General features: G+C 45.1%; 1 protein-coding gene across 1 annotated transcript in view; it reads left to right on the top strand.

Moving 5' to 3' along the window:
• The window catches only part of DNAH7 (dynein axonemal heavy chain 7), a 482,851-nt gene that overhangs the window by 425,841 nt on the left and 44,710 nt on the right, over positions 1-12,300 (top strand). The window contains exon 58 of the mRNA XM_088451023.1: positions 4,154-4,384. Coding sequence (XP_088307149.1) covers positions 4,154-4,384 — 231 coding nt within the window. The remainder of the gene's footprint in view (positions 1-4,153; positions 4,385-12,300) is intronic.

Genomic DNA, 12,300 nt, shown 5'->3' with positions numbered 1-12,300 from the left:
GCTGAAAAAGATCTCTGCCTCTGCCATAACATAAATGCATTAGTGTACGATGGGGCCACATTGGACCCCATCGCACAACCCGCTAGCTGAAGATACATATTTCCATCAAATAGGAAGTAATTGTGAGTTAATATCATGCACAAAAGATCAGCAATCAAATCAATGTCAGGACCCCTATATGCCTGACTCTCAGAAATGAGTTTGTATACTGCTGCAATCCCTTCACCATTAGGGATAATAGTGTAAAGGCTGTTGATGTCGATACTACACAAAAAAAAGCCTTTAGGAATAGTCCCCAAACTCAACATTTTGTAAAGAAGTGATGTAGTATCTAATAGAAAATTGTGATGCTCCATAATACAAGGCTGTATTATGGAGCTTAAATTGCATGAATACTATCACAGTAATAAAATTGTGTTGAAATCTAATAATGGTTTACCTAATGTCAATGATGGTGATGATGTTCCGATTCAGTTACGTAAATTGTGTGGTAAATCACGTTTTGATCCTGTATCCAATAATGCAGCGATAAAAACTTTTATTCGCATGATTGATCAGGATGATCAGACAAATGTTAGAACTAGTTACAAAAATGGTAAGACAGGCACCAACTTGTCTGCAGGTGAGTGGAGAGCTCTAAGAGATCTATCTGGTTATACCAATATAGTTATTCGCCCTGCAGACAAGGGAGGTTCTACTGTTTTCAAAACTTGTCTGATTATAAATCAGAAATCATGTGACAATTGGCTGATGGGTCAGTGTGTAGGCCTCTTGCTGGGGACCCTACACTAATTTATATGAAAGAGCTTTGTGATACACTAGATGTAGCAGTCAGCGAGGGGATGATTTCATCTGATTTGCGCACGGCTTTGGTACCTGGACATCCAGTGATACCACTTTTATACACTTTACCCAAAATACATAAGTGCCTGAACAATCCCCCGGGTAGACCCATTATCTCTGCCTGGGGGTCATTGTTTCAGAGGGTATCAATGTATTTAGACATGCTTTTACAGCCTTGTATTATGGAGCATCACAATTTTCTATTAGATACTACATCATTTCTTTACAAAATGATGAGTTTGGGGACTATTCCTAAAGGTTTTTTGTGTAGTATCGACATCAACAGCCTTTACACTATTATCCCTAATGGTGAAGGGATTGCAGCAGTACGCAAACTCATTTCTGAGAGTCAGGCATATAGGGGTCCTAACATTTATTTGATTGCTGATCTTTTGTGCATGATATTAACTCGCAATTACTTCCTATTTGATGGAAAAATGTACCTTCAGCTAGTGGGTTGTGCGATGGGGTCCAATGTGGCCCCATCGTACGCTAATGCATTTATGTTATGGCAGAGGCAGAGATCTTTTTCAGCAATGTCTATGTATCTGATAAAAATCTTTTTTTACACCAGGTACATAGACGATATCTTTTTGATTTCGACAGGTTCACGTGAACAATTCGTGGGATTTATTGAGCAACACAATTCCTCTGATAGTCCTATCAAATTTACATAAGTTATTGACCCTGATTGTGTACGTTTTTTGGATGTACAAGTCCAGTTGTGTGACAGTCAGATTATAACTTCAGTGTATCATAAACCTACTGATAGAAACACGATATTGCATGCCAACGGTTTTCACCTTAAATCTCTTATATTGGGTTTGCCGTATTCCCAATTTATCCATATTCGGAGAATTTGTAGCAATGATGAGTCTGCAATTGAACAGATTGATGCCATGATGGCTAAATTCAGAGAATGGGACTACAGTGCAATAAACCTTGAAACATCCAAACAGAAGGCATTGTCTATCCCACATATTGAACTTCTGTCTAGGTCATCAAATAGAGCAACTTGTGACGATAGAATGCCTTGAGTCCAACAATTTAATTCTGAAAGTGCTGATATTAAGAAATCTGCTAAAAAAACATTGGCCAATTGTTGAAACAGATGATTATTTGAAACTACAGAATGTAAAAATCTTATCTTCATCCAAGAGAGGCCGTAATATCAGGGACTGGGTAGTTCGGACGGATGTTGCTACATTAGGCCAGAACATACCTGATCACTTTTTGAGACCTAAGTTAGGTTGTTACAAATGTTTAAATTGTTTAACTTGTCGATACTTAACAGCGAGTAACACCTTTTCCCTGTGGCTTTGCATATGTTGGTAAGACCGACAGAACATTACGTGAGCGGATGGCTTTACACCGCTCGGGTATTAGGGCTGCCATCGATAATGGCTGGAGCGATCTACCTGTTGCTTGCCACTTTTTGACAGCGGGCATAATGTTTCAGCTCTCCGCTATATTATCATTGACCCAGATTGACAGGGGGGGGAGATAGATCTTTAAAATTGCTGCAATGTGAGACACGTTGGATCTTCAGACTAGAGACCATGTCACCGAAAGGTCTTAATGAGAATTTAGGGCTTTTTTGTTTCTTATAATATGATCTTTTTAAGAGTTAATATGTACTAACAACTATTGACATGAAAGAAGATGGGAGATATTTGTCTTGATGATCTATATATTTTTTTGATTTAAGCATATTTCTATGTCTATGCCGTTAGGGGTTGTGAAATTATTATTCTGTATGTAATGATTGTTTTTTTATGTATTGATTTTGGATATTTTTGTCACGATATTGTAGATGTTGATGGCTTTAATCAGGTATTTTTACCTGTAATTTATCAAAATTAATATGTAAATGTTAATATAAATATTGTAATTTGATTATGATGTTATTTGTGCATGTTCTAAGAGCTCTGCATGCACACGTTGTTTTGTTGTTTATTTTGGTCTCCTGGGAGATGGTCGGGTGGTTGTGACGTCATTTTGATGCGCCGTCCCGCCGGATGCCCGGAGAACAGTTCTCAAGTGGGGAGGTGCAGGGGATAAAAGTAAGTGTTGATCTTTGTACTTTTGTATCCTGATGATGGAGAATTAAAATCTCCGAAACGTTGATAACGACGTACCTGTCGTTTGGTGTCTTTTTATTGTCCCGAGTGCCACCGCATCTGTTTGCATATTTCGAACTCAAAAGCTGGGTTTGTAGAGGAGGGCACCGGGCCTATAGTCGTTTGTTGCTGGAGTGCCGCCCTGATTGGATTGTGTGTGTATATATATATATATGTATATATATATATATATATATATATATATATACAGTATATATATATGCTCCCTCTCTGTGTAGGCAATGGTTCTCTCACACTTTGCATCTGTTTTCTTCTACATATTTATGGTGTTTTATGTATTTTGCATTTGTGATAAGGTATACAATCGGGAAACCAGCTGCCTTAATACCGACAGCCGGCTTCCTGACTGTCATATCCCGGTGAGGGTGAAATGTCTAGATGTAGACGCCTGACATTTCCCCGATGCCGGGAGACCGGCGCCCGGCATCCCGATCGAAGGGGGGGAGGGTTAGGTTTAGAGCACCCGGGGGGGGGACTTAGGGTTAGGCACCCCCCCGGGAGTGTTTAGGTTAGGCCACAGGGAGGGAGGGTTAGGCACCCCGGGGGGGACTCAGGGTTAGGCACCCCCCCGGGGACTTAGGTTTAGGCAGCGGGGAAGGGGGGGGTTAGGGTTAGGCACTTAGAGGGGGCATTAGGGTTAGGCACTTAGAGGGGGGAGGTTAGGGTTAGGTACCCCTAAAGAGGGTTAGGGTTAGGTTAGTTTATACTTACCTTAGCGACGATCGGGATTTCCAGTGCTGTCGGGCTTCCGCTGCCGGGAACTCTGCTTTGGTCGGCCAGGCCGGTGGTATTTCATACTGATTCCTGTGATAATATTTGATGTCTGACCTATGCACTTTCATTTGGTCCCAGTATAAGTTCACAGGTGACACGTTTTATGCATTACATAATGATTGATCAAGATAAATTCTTACCTTCTTATTTGTTTTAATAGCCCCCTCCCCAATATGATTCAAATGTAAGTGGTATATATAATACATATGCAACATATCTCTGATCCAAACATAGTGCTACAAGTTCTTCAGTGACACTAAGAAATCTGTCAGAAACAGATCCCCTTATTACATTAATATTTCCTTATTGGTAACGATCCCAGGTGCATTAGAATAGGCTGAATAATGTCTATAAGTGCTAATCAAAGTTGATAATATTGCTTATACTGTATGCAGTCACGGACTTCAGGCGGTGCAGGAAAGTCGGCTGATGAAACGGTGTATGAGGTATCAGCTGATATCTTGAGTAAACTTCCCATGAACTTTGACACGGAAGCAGCAATGAGAAAATATCCAACCACTTACGCTCAAAGTATGAATACTGTATTGGTCCAAGAAATGGGTCGCTTTAACAAGTTACTGTCCACCATAAGAGATTCCTGTTTCAACATACAGAAAGCAATAAAGGTAAGTAATCATGGAGCTGTACCTGCTACTACTTGGTAATATGTCAGTCCATTCCTGAGATGGCCCCGCTTCCCAATGATGTCACATATATTAATTTCCATAACGCTCCTCCCATAATATATGAGATAATAATATAATAGGGATTTATTTATTAACAGTTATTTATTTATTAACAGTTATTTGCATAGTGCACACATATTCTGCAACGCTTTACAAAGAGTATTTACTCATTCATAAAGGGGCGTATTTATAATGGGTACCGCGTGTGCGGGGCACAAGCGCCCCTGGGTCCAGGTGGGGCCTGCACCGCACACCCTGCAGCCATAAAACTTACCTCTCCGGAGTCCCATGTCGGCTCCGGTGTCTGCGCCTGTAAAAACGACTGGAAAATGGCCGCGGCGGCCATTTTTCCGTCGTTCACGCCTGCGCAGTACAGGGAAAATGGCCGCCGTGGCCATTTTCCTTGTGACCTGTGTATACGCTATAGACTCTGGGCACACTCTAGTGCCCAGAGCCTGTAAGTGCGGCACTGGCCATGCGCCGCTCAGTGTGCAGCCAGACGGAGAGGAGGGGGCCCATATGGGAGACTGCACACAGCCCCCTCCTCTCTAGAAACGCCCCTGCATTCATATACATCCCTGCCCCAGTGGAGCTTACAATCTATATTCCCTACCACATGCGCACTCATATAAACACTAGGGTTATTTTTTTGTCAGAATCCATTTAGCCTACAAGTATGTTTTTGGTTTGTGGAAGGAAACTCATGCAAATACGAGAGTGAACATTCAAACTTTACACAGATAGAGCCCTATTTATTACAATCCGTATTTGAAATGCGGTTGTAGTGTGATATTTCTTAATCCCCTCCGCAGTCTTCTCACTGTATTTTTCGCAGGTGTCCGTGCATGTGCCGCCGACTCACCAACCCATCACGCCACCCCCACGCTTACTTACACTTACCTTAGTGATCGGTGCTCCGGTGAAATCCTCCCTCTGGGGCTCTGGTCAGCTGGTCTCTGGGCTCCTGCACTGTGACCCTGGTCAGTTGCTCTATGCAGCAGCTGACCAGGGTCACAGTGCAGGAGCCCAGAGACCAGCTAACCAGAGCCCCAGATGACATCACCGGAGCACCGATTACCGCTCCCTGGATGCAGGTAAGTGTTTTTCATTTTAACTATTTTTAATTTTTTTTAGACCACAAAGCTGATCATTGGGGCCCGGCTCTGTTTTGCCTGTCAGAGCAGAGCTGGAGTCGGGAACCGGGAGAAACCGTGGATAACACCATCTCCAGGTGGCGTTATTATGGGAAATATAAAAAATGTATTATCCAATGCGCTGTTATTTGAAGCAGCCAGTAGGGGTTGTCAGTCCCGACAAAATATATAATATATACAAAGATGTATACCGGCGCTAAATTGAAGTTGCTGTATTTAATTAAAACATAGACAAGTGTGCAATTGATCACATTTATTTCATCATATACCTATTAACATAAAAAATAATTAAAATACCATAGATAAAGTGTACCCTATAGTTTGGGAGCAATATATTCAATGTCCCCTATAGTTTGGGAGCAATATATTCATTATTATGGGAAATGCAATATGTTTACTAAATATATGTGAATTGAAGGGATTGGAATAGTTTTTCATGAAAAATACGCCAATTTCCTTTTAATAAATGTATTTGATACTAAAATAATGTGAAAGGGGTTTGAAAACACCATTTTCACTTTTTTTTTAGTAAAAATAATATTGCTAAATAGGCCCCATAGTGTCTTGGTGGGAATTGAATCCAACCTCAGTTCTATAAGGCAGTAATGCTACCCACTACACCAACCATGCTTCCGCAACATAAAGGGATTATAGTGAAGAGGGGAGACACAAAGGCCATTATACTGAGTGGTGGTCTCTGCAAGCAGACTTATGAGCACCATTATAGAAAGTTAGAAGTTAGATGGAATCCTGTAATTAAAATATTGTTATACATTAATTCTTCCCTTAAACAAACATAAAGGGGGATAAAAAAAATATATAGTTAGTCAGCAGCGGCCTCTGCCCTCTTACCTGATGGGGGCTGCCGCTGCTTCTGGTCCCGGTGCCTACACAATGAATGTCAGGCACCGGGACATGCGCATGAGCAGCGGTAGCGCCGCCTATGTGTATAATTCTAGACCAGCTTCTTGGGGCTGCATTAGTAGCAGCCCCGAGAAGCCCTGTAGTGCTGCCCAAAAGGCAGAGCAGTTGCTTATGGCAACCGCGGACTGACAGTCCCAGGGGGAGGAGACACCTTCCCCTGGGGCTGCCTGTCCTGTGCGTGACTGGCAGGTGGCGCTTCCAATAGGAAGCCACCTCTGGTCACAGCGTCGCAAGTGCAGTCACGGTCGGACTGCACTGGCTCACTGAAGTGGAGGATTTTACTGAGGTGGGGGCTGCAGCCTCACAGCCCCTAGGTGAAAATCTGCCACTGGTTAGAGTTCATTTCAATTTCAGGCTGCTCTACAAGCCTTGAAAACTGAACTGATGGGGAAAGCTGGATAAACCAGCACGTAGTCACCTATCACGCTCACATAATGACATAAAAGGCCAACTGGTCTATTTATCAAGCAGTGAAAGTGTGGATAAATGAACCAGTGGAGTAGTTGCCCATAGCAACCATTCATCTTTGAAGTAGCATTTTTAAAGTACAGTCTATAAAGTAATAGGTTGGAGCTGATTGGTTGCTATGGGCAACTTCTCCAGTGGACCACTTCTCCACACTTTTCACTGCTTGATAAATAGACCCCCAATGGTGTAAGTGCTTCAAAAGTATATTCATATCTCAAAGATCAAAGATTTAAAGCATAACACATTTTACATGTAAGCTAAAATAAATACAAAAACAATGGTAAAAGTCCCATGGAGTTCCATTCAACAGACTTCACCAGCTTCCAGCTTATCAGGTGTTTAGGATCTATAAAGATAAATGGAAACAAAAAAGAAGTCAAATAATGTAGTCATTTTAGGTTTCCTCAGGTTCAAATAGTATGTAATGTGCATACATGCAGGATACAAATTTGTGTAATAGTCTTCAATATTCATGTTAGTAGTTACATAATTAGATAGATTTTGACAATACATGGTCATCCTAGTGATACATAGGGACCGATTGTCATGCACAGTGGCTGAAGTTACTGGCAGCTGCAGAAGCCTGTTTGTACTCCTTTATGCTAATGTAAGTATCCGATCAACTAATGCAGGAATCATACATGTGCAAACGGAAACCAGTGTCGTGCATTGGTTACATACGGGCTGCACTTGCACCAGCCCCATGCAGATGTATCATCTTACGTTGTTGCTCAAGTCGCGCCCTAAAGGCATGAAAATAGTGCGGTGAGGCGCAGTGAGACTTGATAGTATCCACGGCATGAGCCACTTATTAAATCTACAGTGCTAAATAATACAGCAGTGGATGGATATGGCACTACAGAATACAATAGTACTGTAAGCCCTGACAGGCAGGCCAATCACGTACAGTACAGCACAGTGTAAACAGTGTCTTTAATACAGTATACAGTACTGTAGTAATACTGCATGGCGGGCTGTTTTATGAAAAACTGCCCGTGCGATTGTAAGAGGGTTGTGGTGCAGTGCCTGCTGCCGTGCAGGTGTACTTCAGTTCCTTACCTTGCATCGCACCCTCTCACCTTCAGGCCATGTGTTGAACAGACAGTCCTGGAACCCCCAAATAGAACACGGACACAATGACCTAGAAGGAAGGAGACGATGTGAGTACCGTCCTTCCTCACATCGACCGACAACACGCCCTACCGAACCGAGGGATAAATTCAGGTTTTAAGTGAAGATCATCATTGGCACTTTTGGCCTCACATCCCGAATTTTCACCTATCGGTACTCAAGCATCAGGTGAAGACCCATCCTTTCACTGGGTTGCAAGGTTCACCGTCCACCCAGAAGGAAGGAAGGATAGGTAGTGACAAACAGACAGGGAGACACAATACACATAGATATTTCTCACTGTGTCCACTCTTGCTCTTCGTCCGCTCACTCGCCTACAGGTCCCTGTAAGGAGATATACGCCACAGCCGTGCAGGGCCTAAACCTATGTCATGCAACTACACATACTAAGACAACATCGCCCTCAACCTACAGTGTGTGTGTAGTGCGACAGGTATAACAATAACTAAACTTTTGCCCTGCATGGAACCGGACTATAAGTACACAAGAGCAAAACACGGTGCTGTCCCTTTAAATGCCTGCTACTTACCTATCCAGAGCTGGCCAGCTCCTCTTTTTAGTGCCTGGGGAAACACTTAGCTTATTGATGGGAGCCGGACAGCTCTCCACGGGGGTTTCTGCTCACACCTCTAATCAAGTGCACGGGGCTGCCAACTTTCTATACCAGTGGTCTACTCGTAATGTGCTCAGGGCCCTGGGCCTAATGCCCAAGGTCTTACCAGCGGCTCAGGCATTTAAGCCTGCCTAATACAGGGCATAGGAGGGACTTGGGCCTACTGCCCAGAGTCCCCTTCTTATAGTGTGGCTCAGGCCTATGGGCCTGCCTAATGATGGGCTCTGGTAGTGGCCTAGGCCTAATGCCCAGCACCACTTTATATGGGGCTCAGGCCTATGGGCCTGCCTAACTGTGGGGCTCACTTATTATATAGGGCCTAACGCCCTCTATTGAGCCCCTGGCCTTGTGCCCGCCTATTTACCCACGGGCCTAGTGCCCGACAATGCCCCCCGGGCCTAGTGCCCGACAACCCTGTTGGTCTAGGGAGGGGGTATATGATAGGCCTCATGGAGGGCGTACCTGCTCCATTGGAAGAGGCAGCGGGGGGGAACTTTATGGAGCTCTTTTACTTCCCTCCCTCGCAGTCCTCTCTGGTCCTCTGCCACATTTTTCGTCCGCTGGCCCGTCCTGGCCAGCGGCGCCACCTCATCTTCTCCTCTTCCAGCTGGTGCCGCCTGTCTTCTTTCTTGACAGTGGCGTCTTCTGGCCTCTTCCGTGGCCGCTGGACCTGTTGCAACGACGCCCTCTTCGGGAGTTCTTCTCTCCTCCCTCTCCGCTGCCAAACTGTTTTTTCCTGCCCGGCAGCATCTAAAACTAGACGCCGTGAGAGGGCGGGGCTATGACGCGGTGAGCCGCGATTGGCTTGTCGCGTCCACCTCCTATTGGCTGCTGGCCCGTGAGCTGGGTTTGACCGACTACCCACCGCCTCTGCTTCCTCGATGCTGGGAGCAGAAATAGCATCCCAGCGCCAGACGCTGATGTGTCCCGCTGATGTGTCTCCTTGTGCCGATGCTGGGATCAGCCACTTGATCCCAGCACGGCTCTCCACATTTCCCCCCCTTTTTCCATTGTAGTCACTACAAAGTCTTCTTCCATCTCCATCGTCCGCGGGTCAGGGTATTCTATGGTCCCTCCAGCAAGGATCTGTTCGAGGGCCCAGCCGGGATCGACTATGACCCCACATTCCTTCTTCACTGGCTCTGGGCTCTCCGTCTTCGTACCTCATGACTTCAGTCTGCGGATCCTCTGTGGGAGTGGCAACTCGGAAGTGCCACTCACGCTGGCCCACCATGGGCAATTTCCTTCTGAGGGTGCCGCAGCCACCCACTCTTCTGGGGCGTCATCTCCATCCCTGTCTGTACAGACCATCACTCCTGGCAGATCGTCACGCTCCAGGACTTCCTCCTCTGTTTCATAAAGGGCAATCGCCTGCGAGCACGGCTCCATTAGAACCTGCCATTTGCACTCCTGGGCACTCACTTCGCCCGGGTCTTCATCCACCTTCTCTTGATGGGCTGGACTGTCTTCAGTTATGGCCGACGTCTTCCATGAATCTGGACTCTTCTCCACAGACTCCTGCAGCAGGTGACAGTTTCCTTCCTCAGCGTACTCCATCTCTTCCGCTGGCATCTCCAGGTATCCAGGTCGCGGACTCTTCCAGCATGGGGAGATCCTGGACCTCTTTGCCACTAGGTCTTCGCGCTCTTCCTTATAGCGCGGCATCTTCACCTCCCAGTCATCCACATCCGCCCTCTGTGGGCAAGGATTCTTCTCCACTGGGGCCTCTTTGGGGCATAATAATGCGGCATCTTCCCAGGGACAAAAATATATATAACCAGGCACTCTAGACCAGCCACCTATATAGCAATTACTTAGAATTAATACAATCTTAGTCCAGCTGGTATCAAAGGATAGGTAAATGCCTCTACCTATAAGAAACACAAAAAAGCAAAATATACAGACAGTGCTACTTGACAAAGATTTAATACATAACAATTAACATACAAATAATTAATAATAATAAAAATCCATCATTATAAACAATTAGAAATGATAAGATGTATAGAACCGGCAGGTATAAACACTCATCAACAAATACAGCTAAAAAATGATGATTTTAAACATCCATATAAAACCATTAGGCCATATGGTATTATAAACACACCATGATTGGTGTTATGAACAAAATAGCAAGCATAAAATTAAATAAGGATGAAACTCCATCTGCTCAGAATGTAAGTTCAGTTCATACTCACATTGAAGATTTTAATTAGTATTCATTGCAGATAACTCCATATATTAGTTTGTATTGCAATTGATGTTAGACATGCATGCATCCAAGCTTTAGTTATATAGTTATAGGGTAGATGTTAGTCTTTTGCCCAGAGTGTTAGTAGGCAGCGTGTTTTGCCTGGAGTGTTAGTAGGCAATCCAAAGAACAAGCAGTTAAAAAGTTTTCAGATCCCTTTTCATGCAAACAGGGACTGTTGGAGTTAATTCCCTTTGAAAGCTCAGGAATGCAGCCTTTTAGGCTTGTTTGTCCCGTCCCGTACTCACAGTTCTCCCGGGAGATGTGATAAATGTTCACGACCAGCTGGTTCAAAGTAACAGACTTTACGCGTTTCTCTGCCTCCGTTTACACTCAGCGGCTTCCTCAGAAGCTACTTATGCATTGCCCCTAGTAGTAGTCCTCCCTATGCAGTGCCTCCAGTAGTAATCCCCCCCATGCATTGCCTCCAGTAGTAGTCCCCCCTATGCATTGCCCCCCATAGAAGTTCCCACTATACAGTGCCCCAGTACCGGCCACCCCCTCTCTACAGTGCCCCCAGTATTGGCCCCCCCTACAGTGCTCCCAGTCGTGCCCCCCCTACACAGTGCCCCTGGTAGTGACCACCCCCTCTATACAGTGCCCCCAGTAGCGCCCCCTATGCAGTATTTGTTCCCATGCATGTGCCCCGTACACACACACACACACAGAAAAAAACCCACAACTTACATGAATCCCTGCTCCTGCTGCGACCACCGCTGTCCGCTCCTCCCGGCCCCTCTGCACTATGCGCTGTCACGACATCTCTCCCATTACCTGCTGCAGGGGGAGCCGGAAGGCAGAGCTCATGAGTGAGCTCCAGCCGTCTCCCTCCGTGGACACAGCAGCCAATGAGTGGCGGTGTGTTTGTTACTGTGTAGTGTGGACCGCTCTCACTGCGCTCTGCATTACACTTAAATACTGTGGGGCTCGGGGGACACTGGCGGCTGGTGCAACGACGCTGTTGGATGCAGGCAGCTATGTGCCCCTGCACCACAGTGGGCCCTGGTGCAAGCCACCGGCTGCACCGCCGCTAGTTCCGCCAATGCACATATGATAAAAATATTATCTCTCTTGATTGAGTGATACTCTGTGTTCTGGTTCCGTCATTCAGCTGTATGATGGAAATGGGTTCTGTGTGGCATATAGGGTAACCGATACACAATATAGATGTTTTCTTAAGGGTGTTCTTGCACCACCATGTGTCCATAGGCCACCATTGTAAAACTACTTCCCACCCTTATTGTCAAAGACCCTTCCTAGTTGCAGCTGGTTCTCTGCTAGAGTTATAGAATAAATATTTAGAGCAGAAGTTCCC

The sequence above is a fragment of the Taudactylus pleione genome, unplaced genomic scaffold (genome assembly GCF_031769625.1).
Source record: "Taudactylus pleione unplaced genomic scaffold, aTauple2 ptg000536l, whole genome shotgun sequence".
In the NCBI taxonomy this organism is placed as follows: Eukaryota; Metazoa; Chordata; class Amphibia; order Anura; family Myobatrachidae; genus Taudactylus; species Taudactylus pleione.
Note: the sequence above shows the minus strand (reverse complement) of the source record. Positions and strands in the feature narration are given on the sequence as shown.